Genomic DNA, 21,857 nt, shown 5'->3' with positions numbered 1-21,857 from the left:
AGGCCTATATTGGTCCACCTGGACCTTTGTGTGGTCCCTCACACGAACGTCAAGCTGAGTATCAACCTCCAGAACTGGAAGGAGAAACACCTGCGTTTCCTGGTGCATATCAATAACTCTGATGATATTCTCCTTTTTGTTTATCTTGTATTCCTCAGAGTGCACAACTAGCCCGTGGTATTGTTTGGCTTGGCCATCTGAATTAATTGTGCAGAACTGGGAAACTGTGTGACCGCCTCTCTTTCTCTGGACCCTCGCGTAAGACTGATGCTGATTTGTGAGGTGGTTTGAGCGGACTGGCCTGAAGATAATTGGATTTCTGTTGCTGCAATCAGCCAATAATTAACATGATTGTTAACGTCTGAACATGTGACGGATGCTTAGAGCCCTCTCTGCACTTAAATGGTGAGCTTTATTCACAACAGCATGCAACTGAATTACACTAGAAGGACTGCAACAGCTGTATCCAGGAATCAAAGGGTGTTCTTTCCTGTTTTTAACACAGCCAATTCTGATGAATTTGGTATCATCTCCAATAACATCCACAACTGTCAAACACCACACTGTTGACAAATCATCTGGATGCGCGAACTTGACCAAACGCATTAAAACAAAAACCGATATCCACTCTTGTTTCTCTACACAACTGCAGCGCACATCCCGACGGTGACCCCGACGAGAAGGGCCATGGCAGCCGCACAAATACATGTGTCCTGGCCAAGGAAAAGTAAACTATGTCAGGGAATCAATTTTTATGAAAGAGCGCCTCCATTAATCGACTAATACTTCACTCCAAAAGCCTGTGTGTTATCGATTACATTTTGGCCCACATAAATAAAGATGTATAAAGTAAATTAGCTTTAGCTACAGACAGGGGTCAGCAGGGGCCGGCCGGGCTGGCCAGGAAGCAGAGAGACCTGCAGGGAGACCCACAGCATGACTGAGAGGGACTCTGACGCCAGATGATCTCATTAACGGTCGGAAGAAGTGCTAAAGCTGCTTAAATTAGATTTATAGGCCTCGTTCATGATGGATTTCTCTCTTTTGTGGATGGAATACGAACGGGGCTGAAGATTGAAGAAGATTAAAACACGTTCGCTGTTGGAGGCTTTTGGATGACGGCTTTAATAACGTATACAGGCCTGGCTTTTTGCAGAGTTGCTTGATAAATGTGCCAGTGAATATGAATATGAGCACTTCTCATCCAAGAATATCAGGTACAGACTGTAGGAACTGCAGAGTATACTGTATAATGGTATGAAACTTTTACAGTACGGCATGGTATCTGCCAAAATGCCATGGTACTGTATATGGTATTTCCTGACATTACGTATCCCTCTTTTAACCCAGGACGGGAACCTCTTTTTGTAATTATACCTTTCTGGATGGGAACTTCTTTTGGGGTAGTTGTTGATAGGTTTTCAGATCAGGATCAGGATTTAGAAGGCGATTATTAGACGCGGCCTCAGGCTTAAATGGTTTAACTAACATACTGTATGAACCGCCCAAAACAAAGTTCTACTTTATAGAACTGATACCGCAACTGTGTTTATTTAAAGTGCATCTCTCATGCATTAAAGTATTGCAACATTTACATAATAAAAATGTAGGGTTAATTTATACAGTGGGCACGGTATTGTGAAGGAAGACAAATACACAATATAAGCTGTTGACGTGAGTGTCGAAGATGCACAAACCACTTTAGTATAGCTATACGCACAATATTTAGCCCTCACACCTACTTGGTGTAGTATTGTGTAGCGGCTAGATGTTCTGTCAACCGGCAACTGCATTGACTAACTCTATGAAGCCAAAAACGCCACCATATTCCTCAGAGCTGCTGATAGACTTGGTCTTAGAAACATCGGTCTTAAAATAAAAAGGTGTTTCTTTTGGCTTGTGCCTCTTAAGTCCGCAATCACACCTCATTATCTCTGACTATATGGTGGGCTGTCTGAAATCTCTGGAGCATTTCATAATCAGCTACACACTTCTCATGCTTCATGATGATGTGTGGAAAATGTTATAAATGCAGAGCCCTGAAATAAAATATCTCAAAATAGGTCCTGGTCTGCTCTACAAAATGTTCACCCATCCACTCATTGTTTCACTTTTTATCGTTGACATTTAAGTGATTAATGTTATATTATATATTATCTGCAGTTTTGAGCCTTTGCAATGTAGAAGAACGTCAGAGACATATTATACAGAAGTCTACATCATGAGAATTACACCAACAAACTAAATGCTCCCTGCTAAAACTGTGCATGTCACAGCAGAGTCTTAAACATGATTCACAGTCTCCCCGGGGTCCCAGGGGTCTCATTCAAGCATTACTAACACGTAGGAAAGAGACATGAAATTAACTGCCGATGCTTTTAAGCTGCATGGTAATTCATCCAGCCGAGAGCTTTTTATATTATTAGTCCAACTCCGAGAAGCTACTATACTGCCTGGGCCCACAGGAGTCTCGCTTTGCCTCACGCACTCTCTCTAAACCAACTGTCACTCCCACTACCTCAAGCCATCCATCACACTGAGCACCTATTGAGGTCTTCTAGATGGGGGAGTCTCTCACCTCTACCGCATTTACACTCTCACTCTTTCACATTTATTTTGCTACATTTAGCAGGGGTTTTTACTCAAATCTGGCGTTGTACAGTCCCACATCATTTCATAAATGCTTGCACGGCGCTCTCATGAGCTTTGTTCCCATGGTTGGACAGAATATATATTATTCCTAAAACCAATATGCCGTGCCAATAGCAACCATTCTTACTCTTAACAAATGTCACAGAGTTAGGATGCAGAATAACTGACCTTTGGTTGTCTTGAAAGATCATTTCACTTGCAGACTTTGGTGTCGCAATAATTCAGCAATGTGCCGTTTCACGAGACATAGAGAATTGTTTCACCCATGGTCCAGATCCAATAGGCTAGATTTGGAATTCTCCAGAATGCATTAACTTGATATGGATAACGTCTTATTTTTAAAAAATGGCTTAGCACATTTGGAGAAAAACAATGATTCTTTATTTTCTAAGAAAGGGCCATTAACGGAAAGTGCATGACCTAACACCTCATTTTAACAATTCTGCTGGGACCACATGGTTGGTTTTGGATTTCACCAAACTGCTGGAAGGACTGAGGGAACCATTTGGAATTTTATGCATTGATGTCAATACTAGATGTAACAATTTCTGGTTGGCTTGCACGTGATGAATTTATTAGTTCATTCCCCTGTGCCTTTTTAAGCCCGATTCTGTCTTATGGCAGGGGTTGGTTGATTGAGTGACTTTAATAGCTGGTTAGCTTTGGTATAATTATTCTCTAAAATCAGACCATTAATGTTCAGAATTATTAAACCAAGCGTAAGGGAAACCCCTGCCACAAAAAGAAAAAACTAAACAAAAAAACACTGGAGAAATTATTTGTCTTGATAGCAAGAGAGGCAGTAAAACCATTGAATGATTGTTTAACCTAATTCTTTGTTGTTCAACAGTATACATTTAGAATGATCTGTGACAAACGTTACAGCCTAACTGGAAAAACACAGATCGGCGGCTGATTAAGTCTTAAAGGAGAATTTTGGACTAGAAGGCTTTCTTACCTTTATTTGTAGTTGTTACGTCCCCACCAAAGAGGTCCAGGTGTTATTTTGTGCAAAAGTGCATTATTGGCTATTTCCCCTACCATATAAGCCCTCAATGGGGGTTGGGTTTTTGTGCTAATTTGCTTATTTCCATCTAAATAAGTAGTAAAGTGTGCCGCTTGGGATACCATTTACATTATGAAGAGAGGATATATATTGTTTTTATTTTAGCGATGGAAATAAGAGAATTAGCACAACAACCCAATGACCCATTCAATTAAATTCAATACAATTCAATTCAATTAACTGAGGGCTTATGGTAGGGGAAATAGCCAATAATGCACTTTTGACACCTGGACCTCTTTGGTGGGGACGTAACAACTACAAATAAAGGTAAGAAAGCCTTTAAAGACCTTCAACACCAAGCAACACACAACATATACCTGTATACGACGTACAGTATATAGTGTGCAACTGTGCACCACTGTTTGTCATAGTTGTGGTGAGGATTCTGCCATGCACTTGATTTTGAATGATTTTTAAAGATGTTTTTAATAATATATTCATATTTTACAGTTATAGTGCTTGGTGTAGAGCCCTCTTTCATTCTTCAAACTTTACCCTAAAATACTCAGATACCTGCAGTCTACTACTGTAGATGTCACATCAATTCAACCAAAACAGGACTAACACTGCAGTTAAGACGCAAAACAATGCTTCATGCTAACAATGCCTACCTTCTCCTGACTTCTCTCAAGCAGGTGAGGTGAATTGGTCATCATTGTGCACACTGCAGGTATATGCAGGTCCCGCCTCTCTCTCTGCTTCTTGACCAATACCAACCCTGCTAGACAAAGGAAATGAACCCATGTGTACAAACACCAGATCTACCTGTATAAGCTCACAGCATGTCACATTGTGGCATGTTGTGAGCTTGTAGATCAGTTATTTTCATTACATTTCTTTATGCAAACGTTTTTTTTTTTACAATTTTTAAAACGGCAATACATTGATATTAAACAGAAAATGTGAGGATGTACTTTGTATAATTGTAATAAGAGGAATGTAATTGAGGTCAACAGAAAAAATGGAAAATAAAAATTAATGAAAATTAATCTCCTTTAAAGGGATATTTCACTGTCCTTCTAATAGTGTTCTAATAATACGTGAGGGGGGCGTGATTTTTTATGTATCATTATTATTTGAAAGTGAAATATACTAAGCATTTTAAAGGTAGCCTACTCCAGTACAATATTGACTGAGTATCTATAATCAAGTATGCTACTGGAGTCGAGTAGGCCTACTTCATCCCCACTGGATCAAAATATCCAAATATCAATGCTGCACGGCTAAATGTAAATGTAAAGTTTGCTCAACATTTGACTGTTTCTGAGCCCTGGGCAGCCAAACCCTCTCTCCGCTGTCCTGTGGCAGCCGCACATATTGAATGTGACAGTCTGGTCAAGAACTGGTGACCTCACACACAGCACAGCAATATAAGCTTCTTTTCATTTCTGCTGTCTTATATAGAATCTATTTTTACTGCACAAATAAAAAGGTCACATAAGAACAAACTCAACCCGTTTGTATTTTCAGGAGTTTTCCCACAAACAGCTGCTTATGGTTAAACGATTTTAACCCACTGATGTAACCAAATTAGTGTACACAGTCAAAATCTGATAAGACAACAAAAAGTATCATGCCGTCGCAGCACGTTAATGTCAGAAACACTACTTTATCAAGGTTCCCAATGCAAATAAAATATTGTTTTATTCACACTCTTGAAGCAATTTTAAAGTTGTTGACATGTTCAGGCCAACTCCAGCATGCATGTGTTTTAAACTGGCCTCATGCTCATGTAGACTGACAACGGCATTGAATCCTGAATATCCTAATCTCATTTATGTCCTCTCTTGTTCTGCAGTAGTGAACAGTTGATAATTACTTTCCGGAACAGCCTTGTCCTGCATTCTGTCCTTGCATTCATACTTGATCTATCTCTGTCCTTTTTCGATTAATTGAGTACATGAGGACCTCGATGCAGGAAACAAGCCAAAAGGCTTTTCTTTGATTCATCCTTTTAGCAGACCTTGTAGCCTATTGTAGGCCTACTGTACTTCCCTGTGCTTTTCCAGTTGTTAATTAAGTATTCAATCGATCAATTTGACAAACCCAGGTTCACTGTCTCACTATGGGAGGTCCATTGGTGTCTATACACGAAACATCTCTGGATGTGTAATGCCCCAGGACAGTGACATTGGATTTGTAATGCCCCAGGACAGTGACATTGGATTTGTAATGTCCCAGTACAGTACAGTACAGTACAGTACAGTACAGTACAGTACAGTACAGTACAGTGCAGTGACAAGACATTGGGAATTGCATGGTTTCTTGGTCAAGCCCGGTGTCTTATTTATAGTTGAACAGTTGTCAGGTATTTAAATAGTTTAGAATTTCTATAGTACTCAGTGCTGTTTAATTTGCTTACCGATAAGCGGAGAATCGTTTTATCCGTTCTTGTCAACATGTGATGTACGTGACAGGACAGGTCTGCTATTTTCTTTCTTTTGCAGTATTTCCATATATAAGTATTTCCCAAATAGGAGCAAGACCTGGGGTTTGGTTCCTGCATACTAACAAAGGGTGCAGCAGGTGCAACAAGCTTACTGATTTGTGCTGCTGCATAGCATTAGATCTCTACGGGCACTCGCTGTTCCCTGGTCTCTTACATGTCATTCTGTCACTTTGTCTTCACTGGAATCAAGGAGGGAATGTTGGCCTCTAAACATTTAACTACTTGTGCTGTTAGTAGATGTCCTGATTCCACAGAGCAACTGTCCACGTCCTCTTGGATCTCTGTCCCATGTCTTTCATTATTCTCCATGTGAGTAGGTGGTCTCTTGTGTGTCCGTGTGGGGGCGAGTGGGGGGGGTTCTCCACACTATAGGTACTGTATTCTGTAGTATCTGATCTGGCCGGGGGCCCAGGACTGTCCGTCTACAGTCCGGACCCCGTCTTTCTGGAAGTCCCATCACTCCACCGCGGTCGCCCCCTCCTTTCCAACATGCAGGAAATGGTCTGTCTTCAGCGCAGCCAACTGGCCATGGAGGCAAAGGCTTTGCGGTGATGATACTGTTACTGTATTGTGTGCATGTGTGCGTGCGTGTGTGTGCGTATGTGTGCGCGCGCGTGTGCATACATACTGTGATGTACGTGTGTGCATATTTTGGGGATTAGCCACGGTTGTGAGTGATGTTGAAGCGTGGTCTAAACTCTAAACCTTTCCTTTGGAATACACAACTGGCTCTTTTCTTCCACAATCTAAATAAAATGTGGATTATAAGCTCTCTTCTTGTTGAGTTTAGTGTCCTCACCTCGAAGGAGGACATGGCACCGTCCGGACCAACAGTTTGCCACTATAGTTGCTAACCAACCCGGACCCAATCCTCTTCACTGTGTGAGTGAGTGAGTGAGTGAGTGAGTGAGTGAGAGGGTGGTGGGACATTCGTCACCCTCTTCTGGTCTAGACTCTGTACAGAACACATTCCTGCCAGGGTGTCGGGTCAGCGCAGGCGCTGAGGGATAAGCGGCAGTTTGCAGGGCTGCAGTAATTTGTTTAACCTCTGATTAGGCCCAGGAATGTCAACTATGGACAGACGCTGGAGGTCCCGACAGCATCGCTTGACACCCTGGCAATCTGTCACTGCGGTACGCAAGTGAACGAGCCAGTGAGGGCCGACGGCCACGATGGCGTTGCTTGAAAAGGCGTGAAAGAAAAAGCCTAATCTTTGCGCCATCTGGTTGTGTCCTGAAAGACGGAACAGGGCGCTCACATCTGTCGAAGACTATCTCCTCCGTTTATCTCGTGTCTTTCCGCATCGCTGCGTGTGCTGCGCATGGCATAGCATGTGCAAAGCACTATTTGCCTTGATTTTGAAGATATATTTCATGAAAGGGAGTTTAGAGTTTTGCTCCACAATGACGTTAAGTACACGCACAGAGCTGTGATGAGACTGATTTGTGGAAGCATCGACTCAATGGCTTTGTCCATCATCACTAGTGTACAGTATGTATGTACAGTATGTGGACATTCAGGCTACACGCAGATTGAACACATTAGTGCATCACATGTTTTGTATTTATTTAACCTAACAACACAACATTGACCAGGATACAAAAAAAGAAAATAGTTTAAATAAATCAGCAAATCTACATTTTCTTTTGAATGAGGTAAAAGCAGAAGTTATCCAGGCACATTCCTTTCTCAGATTAACTGTACTTCTATGTTTCATGCTCAACTTAAAAAAAAACAACACCACCATTGTGATTTCTGCAGAAATAAAAACTAGAATGTGAATACCTTTCCTCAGGAAAACGTACATTACATGTACACATGTTAAATTTTACCATTACACCATACTGTATGTTACACGTCATACTTTTACAAGTTCCAGATACATTCAATCTCTCGCCTTTGCATGTACCTTTAGTAAATACCGCATGAGAAATTCCTTGTTGTTTCAAGTTATGCAATGCAAGTCCAGTGGATCTCTTGCACTGCAGGAATCATTTATTTCATGCTTCTTCTCCAATCGTTCCTCCTCCTTCTAAAGGCGCGCTGATGAAAGACAGAAGTATGCTGGATGCCGAGCTGACGTGAGATGCAGTTGTCTTTAGCTGATGATGAAGAACATTCGGTGCGTTTTAATATTTATCTATCTTTCTGTAAGAGATTTGTCTTTTGGTCGGTGGTTAGAACACATCACGATACTGACAGACACGTGCGACAGCGACAGACTCGGGGGCCCTATGATGGCCGGCAAAGTCAGACATGAGATACAATACATTAACTGTAACCACATTCCTTCACAATCTTCATAAAAAGACATATACATCTAAAGGCAAACTCTGGATAAACTTTTGCAACATATGCTACAATGTTCAATATGCATGGGATGGGGATGTACTCTATTCCACAGTTATGAGCTGTATGTTTTCCACAGTTATGAGCTGTATGTTTTCCACAGTTATGAGCTGTATGTTTTTGGATACCTCCAATTATTTGCAGCTGTCAACTGAAAAAGAAAAAAGAAAAAGGTAAAAATAAGAACATAACATTTTCTGTTTCCCATGTATACACAGCTGTAATAGTTACCACAATGATTACGATTATGAGTCTTGGTAATAATATACTCCGTTTTCATATTCTAAACAGGCAATATGATCACCAAACTTTTAGTTTTGGCATATACTGGTCATAAGTCAGCCAATAAGAAAATTCTGATAATTCCCAGTTCAGGGCCTAATCCAATAATAATGACACCTTGAACTTTGAAAACAAACAGCTCACTTTGGCAAGAGAGCAGGTATTTACTGTAAGTGGCAGAGCACAGTACCTCGAGTGACCTTCCAACCATCGCTTAAACTGACTTGACCACCCACGCCAAGTTAACATGTAAGTAAGCATGTGTTTTCTTGTATATTAGGCAGGTAAAACTATGTACAAAAGATACATACACTGCAAAATCATGAGTTTTAATTGAACTCAGAGTGTTTAAAAAAATGGTCAGTTTTGACTCTCCCAGAGTTAAATTAACTATCAGGGCTTTGCGATGTAGAGCCCCACATTGAACACAATACAACAACAGGGATAACCACAATATTGATTACAAAAAATAACAACGCGCTGTATAATACAAATGATTTATGTGACTTTTATGGTCTTTGTTTTTAGTGCGCAACATTTTAATACAAAACATATATGCAGCGGCTCCCATTTCGGTCTTCGTAACATTCCAGATGTGTCAAGTTCATTGAGAGTCCTGTGGAGACGCCATGCGGCGACGCAACATCTGCACGCCGTTTCAGAAGCGCTCGCTTCAGTCCCTTCACACCCACTGTACACAAGTCCAGGTCAAAAGTAGAAACATTGATGCAAGAGTCTTGGGTCCCACAAATCACCGGGGGATCTTCTGTTTGACATTAATGAATGTTCATAGCACACAATTCGTCCAGAGAGTGAGGTGGCTCGAGTTCAAACGCCTTTTTAATACTTTGAGCCCGCTTGCCAAATACCCTCGGTCCAGATAATCATCTCTGTGAAATGTCTCCTTAATCCAAAAGCCCTCCTCGCCCCTCCCTTCATCTCCACGCTGCCACGAGTGCAGTCCAGGTAAAACAGTTAACAGGGGATCAGCAGCGTATCGGAACGGCAGCTTTAGATCTCCATATATCAGCGGCTCTGGTTGCGAATCCAGCTTTACCATGCTTAAATACTCTATTGGACGACGGCCATCGCATGGCGAAAATAACTGATCTACAAGACCACAGCGCGTCACATGGCGGCGCCTTGGCTGCTTGTAGCTCAGACGTTTTCCACCAATCTACAATCAGTCTTCTGAAATGAAAACAGAACATCACTCCCATGGTCAGTGTAATGAGATGAAACAAGGTCAACAGAGCAGGAAGTGTTCCTCCAAGGCGTTACACAAACCTCTGGAGGGAAAAGAAGCTCTCAGAGGGTGTGAGTTCTTCTAGGAGAAGTCCAGCGGTCGGATCATCATGGCTGTAGCTCGTAGCGAGTAGCTGGGGCCCTTGAAGTAGTGCCACTTGATGCCGTTCAGCTTCCCCACGTGTTGCCCCTGAGTGAAGTACATGCCGTTGAGATTGGACGGACCGCAGGCATCAAACCACCAGCCTATAGTGGGGAACAGAGGACATGGCAAAACTGACAATACTGTACTTGTAATCCTTTCAAATGAAACAAAAGCTGCAAATCCATAACTTCTATGAGCTACATGCAGGGATGTGAACCCAGGTCTGCCACATGAGAGACTACATGTCTACCTTTCCGAGACAGACTCCTCGCTGGGTCATTGGCGATATTGTGACCTTCAGTCAGTACACCAGGGTTAAAAATGTCTATGGAGAGTACTGTAGGAAGACCACCTCCACCTCATTTATTTGATTAAACTTTTGTCATGTTGGCCAACAAATAGATTGCTGCATATCGAGCCAGAGTGTGCAACACTTTTCTCTTCGTTTACGTCTGTTCCCGAAGGTCAGCGCCTTATACCATAACCTTGGTTGAGTGTAACCGTTCCTGCCATGGTGCATTGTATTAACAAAGTATAGATTTGTTCAAATAATGTTTCATTCAGGATCACAGCTTTAATTACAATGTGAAACCCCAAGAATTCGCAATAATAATTACAGATGAACTAATTTGAACCAGAAATGCATATGGCTGTTTCAGAGTGATTGACCAAAGGTGCTGCTACCCCCCAAGTTGTCAGTGCCTTTAGTAATGGTAAAGGTTGAAAGTGTTCCATGATCCTTGGCAGTGGTTCAGACCACATTTCAAAGCTATCACTATGTTGCAGTTCACTGGGCTGCCAATACCTGTTGCTAACGGATAGGGACTATATCCTATTTAAAGAAAGCGTAAAATTGCATGGGCTCAACGGGGACTTTATTATAGTGAGTGGCTTAGAGGGCTATTATTTTACTCACAAGGTGCCAATATTCTTATTTCATTGAACCCCTGGTACATATTTTAGAGAATGGTTGCATGGAGGGTATCAGTGCAGCCCTGAATGGCCTGTTACAATCTACCTACAAATTACACTTCCTGAACACGTGCCAGCATTATATTTTCCATTTGAACACACACACACACACACACACACACATGCCCAAACACAAGCATGCATAAATGCACGCACGCACACACACAATACTGTGTAGACCATCTACGGCATGTGACAGACAACAGGGCCAGGGCCACGTACCCACACACTCTTGTTTCTGTTTCTCCCCCACAGACCTGAATACCAGTGTGGTGCGTGACATTTCACCAGACATCCCAGTGCCCTGTCCTCCTGGTTGGCTCATGGTTTATTATCACATGCTCTCTCGCTCTCTCTCTCCCTTCCCTCTCTCTCTCCCTCTCTCCCTCTCTCTCTCTCTCTCTCTCTCTCTCCTTCTTGAACTCACAAGCACAACAGACACGGGGGCAAACTCTCAAGCTTCCGGGCGGTAAAAACATTCGGGGTGTCTTCCCTTCGAACAACGGAACGTCTAAAACGGTTTTGGAGTTTCAGGACATGGGGTTACTGACCCTGAATTCTCTCCCTCTCTCCACTGCTTTTTACAGTAGGTTCAGATGCACACAACACCGTGTGTGTGTGTCCCTTTTGTCTGTGGCTGTCCTTTATATAACAGCCCATTATATAATTACAACATCCTCCATATCGAGCGATGTGACATGCTCCGGCTGTGCTCAATATAGCAGAGAAGTGTTTTCTTTGAACTTTTCCAGAGACTTACATCACTGTGTATCAAACCCTGAGCCCATTCCTGTAAATGCACAAGATAAATCAAAATCTACATGAGCTATACTTAGCGCTGAGCCCCGCCTGGGATCACATGGTCGCTGGTAAAGCGAGCGTGTTGTCATGCTAGCTCCTATTGCCCGGCCGTATATATGGCGGGCTGAGAATCCAGCCCAGGTCATATTTATCAGACCTTTTCAGAACCGGAGCATTGATCTACGATCTTCCTCTTTGACCCGTCACTGTTGCGATGACCTAAGAGGTAAAACTGACCTTAAATCTGTGCTCTGCAGTCAAGAGGCGCTTGATTAGTACCAGGTCGGGGCTCGCGCAAGCCATAGGGCCCTGCCATACTTGTGACAGCTTGGGTCATCGAGCTCTCCGCTTACCCAGCAGGAGAATTAGAGTCATTCTAAATCTCTCTGACACTTGGTGCCCGGCCCAGGGACATTTATAGTGTGCACAGTTTCAAACCACAATGCGCTGACGTGGAGATCCGTTGCAGAATGCAGCCGTGAGGAAATCTAGGGCCGTAATTGGCCTTATTCATGCAATGTGTGCATGTAAGCGCAGGTCGTTGTGCTGATGACCTAAGGCAGCGGCTGGGAACGGACACAGTGGAGCTGGCCATGCATAGGCCAATCAGTGAGCAGTGTTTTTGGACTGGTTGATAGAATGCTTATGTCATCATAAATACCACTGTAAGGGCTCCAGCTATAATCTATTTACAGTACTGTCTCAGTTAGGGCTGGGGCGGTATGGCTTTTTTATCGCGGTAATGATTCAATGAATCACTGTTTACCGACGGTATGGCGGTATTGAACCATATCGCAGAAAAAGTTGTTTTGAATGAAATAAAAAACAATATATAATATCATGCATTGAAGGAAGCATGTGCTCAGTTTGAGACTCTCCCCAGGTTGGCAGAGGGAGAGTAGGACCCTGGATTACAGTTTAGGCAATTCCCACCAGATGAAAAATGGCATACAAAATCGTGGGATGAAATTTTTTATACAAAATGCACTCTGTCGAGCTGCCAACTTGTGCTTTGCACACAAGTAGGCCATGAATGGCCACCGACATACGCAGCAAGCTGCCAACTTGCGCTCTGATTGGCTGAGCGACGCCATCAAAAATCCACAATCCCTGATTGGATTGGCCGAGCGACGGCACCAAAAATAAACAATTCCTGATTGGCCGAGGGGGACACCAAAAATTCACAATCCACCGACATACGCAGCCGAAAACAGTACAATGCGCTCTGCTCGCGCAAGTAATAATCACAGAACTCGATACTACGGTATGCCTTATATGCGATATGGCGATATTGCGGTTATTGCACGCAACCCTAGTCTCAGTGCACAGTTCAATGGATCACCCTAACAATCACAGCATCACCAGAAATCCTAAAAAAATTGGCTCTCTAGCCCTCTAAATTTGCTAAACTGACAGAAAAATATAAAAATAATAATAATAACAGTTTCGGAACCCATATATCTCCTCCGCTCTATCATTCTCTCTCACGCTGATCAAACTCTTCCTCTCTCCCTCTCTTACGACTATACTTATGTGGGTTGTATAAGAACATTATATAATGCATCATACATACATTTATAATGCAGTGTATAGACATCAATAAATTCCTTTAGAATTATATACTTTAATTGTTTTAGAATGTAGATGTTATACGCGGCACTCACCGCCAGTGAGCATGAGGGCACACTTGCACATGCAGTTGTCATTATCCATGTCCTTGGTGCTGAAGTCTGCTCCATGGATCACCAGGCTGCTCTGTCGGCCTGCTGTCCCACTGTGACTCTTCAGGTAAAGCCTGTCAGAGAGAGGAAGGGGGGGGGGGGACCCGCAGGAATGGAAAAGAGACAGAGAAGGGGAGAGGGGTGAGGAGGGGGGAGAGAGGGGGGTAGCAATGTGAGCACTGTAAACTATAAAAAGGGAGAAAGAAGACATAACACTTCGTGCAAATTTGTCACCGGAGAGATATATTCTGTATTGTGACTGACGGCATCTGCTCTGTAAACACTCTCCACACCTGGAACAACATTAACACGCTATGAGAAAAGAGGGGAAGGGAGGGATAGGGGGTTTGAGTAGAATGCATTGAGACTGAAACTGAGAGATAGAGAGTAGAGGAAGTATACTGTATAAGGATCTGGTCTAGGGAGGCACATTTCCACTGCGGTATACGTGCCACGGTCCTAGCAATTTACACCACGGTCAGAAGCAGAAATAATAAACACTATTGACCTGTTACAGTAATACAGAGCAGGACATAGAGCGCTACGCTACGTACGACGTCAATGTGAGCAGACAGCTGGACAGCTGGACAGGGTTTGCAAAACCCCCACAGGGCCCGATCGGCCTCCAAAACCTCAGCGTACAATGTTTCTCCTTGTACTACATGGCCTGGTACCTGTTTCCTACTGTCTTTCCTTCCTTCCCGTCTGCACAATGTCACATTCCTCGCTGTCAGAAGCTGAATTTCACGAAAAACCTTCCACTTTATTTGAAGAGCCGTATGTGGCGTTATGAATCCACAGACGATACCGCGCCGCTGGACTGCTGCTACTGTAAAATGCAAGGAATAGCCGACCGCCTCGGTGTGTCACAGCTAGGGCCCATTCCCAAGGCTTAGACGTATACTGTTTTATTGCGTGTTGAGAAAGCCTTGCCTCGGAAGCCGCAGACACAGTTAAGCATGTACAGCGTGTACTGTATACAATGTGTTACACCTCTCAGGGGCCGCGGGGCCTAACCTGAACATGTGGAGCGTGTAAATCACTGAGCTCCAGCTACAGTGGTGGTGAGAGACAGAGGGACCCCGAGCGGGCTACCAACCAACCTGCCTGGCGGCACAATACCGAGTATTAGTTTAACTGTCAGAGTTACACTAACATTCTTATTTTACTTAGATTGTTGTTGTTATTATTTGATTTAACTGTGTGTGTGGGGGGCACTGCAGCGTGAGAAGAAGTGAAGGCGGATAGGGGAGGTAGGGTGTGTCACTATTTGTAAAATATTTTACTGTATGTCCTAAACACATTGCTCAATTTCGCTATATTTGGATGCATTTTCAAGGGAGATCACAAGCGTAGAATCACATTATAAAATGGATAGTTTCAGTCCTTCATTACGATTGGCTGATCCTCGTTCAAAGCCGTTGTAAAAAGCTCTATAAACACACATCTGTGATTGCATTACATCAATGTTACTGTGCCAAATAAATATAGTTTCCAATTTTATCGTGAAATTTTATTTAAAAAACATTTTCGAGGGAGAAACAGGCCATGCAGTTGCTCAATATCGATTAATTTCACATTTCCAAAGGCTACTTTAAAAGTTTGTTTGCAATATTCCCAAACTTACTGTGCAGTTACTGTGCACCTAAACCGCTGTAAACCATGGCCTCGTGGGCTGTATTGCTTTAGTTTAGTACCCTATAGTCCTGTAGTCTTCAGACAATCAATACTCATCCAGTTAAGTGTGGAATGCAACAATAGTGCATCAATAAGACAATGCTGAACCAATAATGGGATTAAACTGGATATGCGACCAGAGCCCATTAACATCTTTGGGCGGGGTGTGTCCTGTGATGAAATCCCTATGGTTAGGAGGGAGGAAAGCACACACTGCACTGAGTCCATCTCGCATCCATATCCCATGGTGATCTCCATCGTTAGCACTAGGAATGCATTTCGCTTTGCTTTGCCCTCTGTTAACCTGCGGCCTCTCTCCATCTTTCTCTCTCACGCTCTCTCGGTTTGTTTCCCCCAAAGAAGAGCTCCCAGAGCCAAGAAACAGTATTAAAACACCATGCCAGTGAGGACTTCTTCTATAAAACACGGTTCAGCTTCAGTAGAAATGATTTCCTGAGTTCCGTTCTCATCAATGAGGAATGGACATGGGAGTAAAAACGTCCGGGATGAAATATCCTCGCAATCTGACTTCATCCTGATGAGAAAGTAACATACGTACATGAGGCTGATGAACTGCTTTGAGAGGTGTGGAATCATGATTCTGAATGTTACACACGCACGCGCGCACACGCGCACACACACACACACACACACACACACACACACACACAAACTTTGGGCACTCAGTCTCACTCCGGGAGGAGAAAACTTTATTTTAAAACTTTTATTGCAAGTTTTATTACAAAAACAATAATGTCATGGGGTCACGGCAAACTCTCCCCCTACAAACAACTACGAGGAGCATGATTCTTTAAAGGAGAATAATTATACCTCAAATCACTGATTCTTAACCCCTCTTTGAACCTAAAAAATATATATAATAATAATATTTGTTTTAGGAGATGTTGCACCATGTTTATGAAGCTACAATGGTTTTGTGTACATGTTCAAGATAGCTGGAAAGGTCCAGGTTGGGCTCCTGCGAGAATGAGAGCCTGCATGTAAATTCCTCAGGAAAGAGAGTCATTTAATGTGAAAAGACTCCCGTATTTAGACAGCTGTGTAAATGGATGATTTGCACAGCCGAGTGAAAAAGTGTGACTACAGGTCACAGTGGGGAATTCGCTAAGCCAACTAAACTAATACCGGTAATACTAAAATATAAGCGTGAGTCATGGGTGTAATCAGTGGCCACAGCAATACAAAATTAATGTTGGACATGGCAAGTTCGCATGTATTGTGGAGGTTGTGTGTGTGCGTGCGTGTACATATGTACAATTATTTCATGTGAGACACGTGCTGAACCATTACGTTGTGCATATAGCAGGTCATAGAGGCCTTAACATACATTATACCACAGCACTGAAATACAAATTCGAATGCAAATTCTGTGTTAGAAAAAGATACTGGAGTAAATGACAGGAAACATTTTTATCATTTCTCTTCCTAAATGCTGTTTTTTAACATACCGGTATGTATTTTTCAACATAAATTATGTATCATGATACATGGTTTTATTAAATAAATTTAAATTGCCACCAGTTTATATCGATATATATCGATATACGATATATCGTTACATCGCCTACTGTAATTGCAATAAATGGTCAGTCCTGATGAAAAGAAATGCTGTAGGCCGTTTTTTCCTCTCATAACTGACTCGCTCTCAGTGCATAATCCCTTATGTGCTATTGTGCTGTACTGCATACTGTACTCAGTGTACTGTATAGTTAGGACAGTGGGTAGAGAGGCCGCCTGGGAATCAGAAGGTCACCAGTTCAACCTTTGGGTTTGCCTGTCTGTGTGTCCCAGAACAACATATTAACCCCTAACAGCTCCTGGTGGGTGAAACTGTACAAGCAATTTGAAATGTTCCTCCCCCCGGGGACCAGTAAATAATACTCTTTTTTTGTTGTTTTTTTAAGATATTATTGGTTTTTTGAAGGGACAGACAGTAGGCTGACAGGAAACGGGAGAGAGATGGGGGAAGACATGCAGTAAAGGCCGTGTCGGGCTCGGGAATCGAACCCGCGGCACACTGCGACTGGATTACCAGTCGGGGTGCCCAGACGGTTTGGTCCTGGTTTAAATAACTGGGGTTACTAAAGTAACCTAGAGTTACTGGTAGGATGACTGCATGGTGCCTGCCTGATCATTTCTCTGCCACAGGACTGGCTAAATCCAGGAAGAGGTCTGCTACTGGCCTGATAAAGAACAGACTTTGCTACACATTTACAGCCCAACTGAAAAAAAAAACAAAAAAACAAAGCCTTACAACTAAGTACAACCTCTCTTCCAGTGAGACACACTGCCAAGACACATCATCAGCAAGGATTTCCAGCATGACACTTTGACAGGCCCCCCTTTTCCAATATGCCGCGGCTGTGTTTACTGGGTGCAACTGTATATTTACCAGACAAACAATCCCCACCTCAATTGACAGCTGTATTTATCCCTGTCCGGGTCCATTATGCACTCGAGTGATAAGTGGAGTAATGTGGAGATGGGCTGAGCTATAAACTCAAGAGATAGACATGCTTTTCCTGTGAGTGCGGTTGTTCAGCCGGGAATTTCTCAGCAAGAGAGAGAGAGAGAGAGAGAGAGAGAGAGAGAGAGAGAGAGAGAGAGAGAGACAGAGAGACAGAGTGAGAGAGGAGGGGGGGGGGGGGTGTTGGGGGCAGGGGCGAGACAGACAGACTTGTGGTCATGTATTTCATGTCACTGACAGGCCGTATTTTATTGTAAGGGTCAGACATCTGCTTGGTCGAAGCGGGAACTGAAACGGCACAGAGCGCCAATCTGATTGGATCCCTTAAAATAACTCGGGGAAAAGAGATTGGCCAAGGTTCATAAATACAAGGAATGTTCAATCGCAGTTCAGGGGGGGTTGATTTGGGTTTTGTCAATGACACCTCCAGGGAAGGGGTTTGGTCTGCAGCCATCACATTCCCTTAGCGTCCACTGGGGGGGACATGTTAGTAATCCTTCAGCACTGGATCTTAAGAGTCAAAATCGTAGGAGTATCAACGTCATTATTAAAGCTTTGTTCCTATGCCGTCGTAATGACCTGGTACCTTAGAGAGTATTACAGCACGCCGTGTATGTGGGAACTGGCAAAACAAGGTCAGGCGAGGATTTCTTGTTTGTGCCTGATCAAAATTCCAATGAGAAATGGACTGACTGAAGTAACAGTGCTCTAAGTGTGCCTCTACAATTACGCCCCTATTGTTAGCAATCACAGGTTTCATAGTATCTGATTTGAAATGCTCTGTGTTTTTATTAGCTCGGTGCATTATAAGGCAAGCTGTAATAATGTTTGCAAAGAAAGTGTACACGGGAGTAGTACATCATCAGCGGTGATAACTCACACACGCATAATAACACACAGCACCACATTTAGCCATAAGTGTGTGGATGTTTCAGGACCTATGTGCTGTACATATACAGTATTACTCAAACCAGTGTATCGGCGCTGTTCTAAGATAATATTATCCCTATTACGTTGCAACATTTGTTACGTAATAATAAATATAAGGAACGGAAAATATTTATTTAAATGAAACATAGCCTTGCAATTGAACAGTATACTAAAGAAGTATACTGTATATAAAAGCAGCCCATACCCTGTAAAGCAGTTGCAAGAGCATATCTGTTTTTACCTCTATAGGAGAAACACAGAGAGGGTTATATAAGAGTCACTTCTTCGGCGTAAATCAAACCTTTCGGCTTCAATACTTCCATGCTATACTGAGCAACAAAGAGGAGGAACCTTGCTCTTCCACCCCAGCAGGAAAACACAACATCCCGTCAATAAAGCTTCAAAGTGCTATAACTCACGCGTGCCATTGGGGAGGGGTATGATGGAGGGGGGAGGGGGGGGGGGGGGTCCTCAGAGCCCCTACGAGCATTCCTCCACAAATGGTAAAGAAAATCATAAACGTGTCTCCTTTCGTGTCTACTGAGACAAGTCATGTCGGATTACGGCTATGCAGGCTGGGACCGGAGCAGGGGCCCCCCAGACACTGGGACCGGAGCAGGGGCCCCCCAGACACCGCTAACATGTCCTCTGCTTGCGTTGAGCCTTTTATCTGCCATGTCTCATTGTAGAGCGCCCCACGTTACGGCAAGTGGAGGGTATTATACTGTCGCGTGCGGTAACAATATGAAGGACATCCCGGTTCAAAACAATACACACTGTGCAAAGATCAAGCGATGCTTCTGGGGGATTTTTAAGACTTAATGTAATGAGATATGGCAATAGAAAGTGTTTCACAGAGTATTAAGGAGCGTATGGTAAGGGCACAGAATGGGTATAATATTATGTTGAATAATACGCATGATGTTGAGTATTGTTGACTGAAAGTAAGCGTACTGTAATGTTTTAATGTGGACCTTACAAGGAATAGTATACACAAAGAGTCCTGCCACTTGTCACACTTGTAAAACATACATATCATTCACTCTTTTCCCATTGGTGTTTAAATGTAAGGAACATGCTATCCCCCATCTTTCGACAAGCACAATTCGGCATTGCCCACCGGTCTTCCTTTCATCTCACATATCCCTCATCTTTCGACAAGCTCAATTTGGCGTTGCCCAACGGTCTGCCTTTCATCTCACAGTGTTTAGACGCCGCCGACGACCAACCTGGCTCAGGGTCTAGCGTGTGCTGTTGGCTGTTGCACACCTGGCAGTCATTAGCCTGCTGAAGTGAAGTCTGATTGGCCCATAGCAGAGGTTAATCACTCTGCCCAATGGATCACTTCCTACCGCGGGGCCACAGAGGTGTCTGGCAGGCTGAGGCCCGCTCGCGTTCTCCACTCCAGCCACTGATCGTTGTATAGCTCCATGGAGACAGACGTAAAGTAAAGGCACAAGGACATATACCGTATATACTATGGTGCATATCATGCTATAGCTACAGAGTCTACAGACTACAGTCAGGCTGTCAATGTCAACCTTTACCCCTCTTGCCAGAGTTAGAACTTAAACACTCAGGATTTTGCAGTGTGTACATGCACAGTACAGACTAGAGTACACCTTCCTGTCTTTTCCATGGTTTTCTATTGATATTTGATTATCATAATCAATGTGTTAATATTAATAATAATGATTGCAATTAGGTGCTGTTTCCACAATACGCATACGACGGTTTATAGTTAATGGGCTGAACATGAGAAAAATAACAAGTCATCATCTGCTCTGCGAAGCTCATAATTCCATTAGGCTTAAAATCCATCACGCAGTAATGAAACACCAGAGGGACCGCTAAGCCCTTTACACCAACATTAAGTGCAGTTACATTTTAAGTGGACAAACATGTTGTACGTGCCCAGTGCCTGCACGCGGAGCGTCAGAGCACTGCTGGGGTAGTCAGAATCTGAAATATCAGTGACCATCTCAGTGTGAGGCTAGGACATGCGATGGGGTCACAGAACGCACAAGTCCACAGTCTCTGCCAAATTCTTCCCCAAATCCCACATCAAAAAACATCTAAGGGAGATCTATCTGATTCCTCTGGGAGATCTGGTCATTACCATGTGGAGAAATCCCTGGATTTTGGAACTTGGCCGCCTGAATGAGGGGAAGGATATTGAATAAAGATGTAACGGCCAGTCAAAGAATAAACATAATAAGGCTTCGTTTCCAACCTAGAGACACATCCGAAACCTTTTTTTTTACCTACCGCAAAACCTCAACTTGTGTCTGTGCATAAGCTAAACTCCCACACAGGTACTGCAAAATGTGCGTGGTCCCATCTGAAAATGATGGACAACGACGGTTGTGTTGGGTGCCTTGGAGGTTGTATTGAACCTTCACATGCACACTGACTGACTGGTGTTTTAACATTATGCTGTATAATAAACCCAGACCGACCGATTCACTGACCTACATACTTTTACCCCTGGCTATTATAAATAAACATAAAATACTAAAGAAAAAGGTTAGCTTTACAGGCATAGCATAAACCATGTGTGTCAGGCGTTGAGGAAGTGTTGAGCAATGCTCAACACTTCCTTCATTTTACTGTACCACTGCTACTACTGTAGTACAGTAAGAGTTGAACAAATGTTCATGGCCTGTTTTTACATATGGTTGCTGTCGGACAGAAACCTTCTATGTTTCAACTTTATATGATTTTTTTTAATGCTCTACATCGCCACACAAGAGTGTGGTACAAAAGTCCATAGCTCACAGCTCATTGCGATGTGACGCGTTGTGAGATTATAGATCTGATATTTTTTGCTACGACCACTTCACCACTTTTCAACCAATCTTTATATAATAGGTCCTCACTAATAATCATGATAAAATGGCACGATTTTCTTCTACTCAGTCTGATTTAATACACAACACGATACCAGTAAAGCAAAGAAAGTTACTTTAGATAATTACAGCAAAGTGTTTGTCATTTTAGTAAATGCTTGGTCGCTGACCAAGTACTGTATCTCCGACACAACCATATTGTCCCGAATCCCATCTGGTCCTCCGAACAGA

The 21,857-nt window shown here is 43.0% G+C and overlaps 1 protein-coding gene across 1 annotated transcript in view; it reads right to left on the bottom strand.

Moving 5' to 3' along the window:
• Positions 1-7,719: 7,719 nt before the first annotated feature.
• angpt1 (angiopoietin 1) overlaps positions 7,720-21,857 on the bottom strand; it is a 66,382-nt gene continuing 52,244 nt past the window's right edge. The window contains exons 8-9 of the mRNA XM_080787487.1: positions 13,626-13,756; positions 7,720-10,289 (exon numbers count right to left, since the gene is read on the bottom strand). Of these exons, the coding sequence (XP_080643613.1) occupies positions 10,126-10,289; positions 13,626-13,756 (295 nt within the window). The 3' untranslated portion in view covers positions 7,720-10,125. The remainder of the gene's footprint in view (positions 10,290-13,625; positions 13,757-21,857) is intronic.

This window comes from Protomyctophum bolini (genome assembly GCF_963924005.1).
Source record: "Protomyctophum bolini genome assembly, chromosome: 17".
NCBI classification, from domain to species: domain Eukaryota; kingdom Metazoa; phylum Chordata; class Actinopteri; order Myctophiformes; family Myctophidae; genus Protomyctophum; species Protomyctophum bolini.
This window is presented reverse-complemented; position numbering and strand designations above follow the sequence as displayed.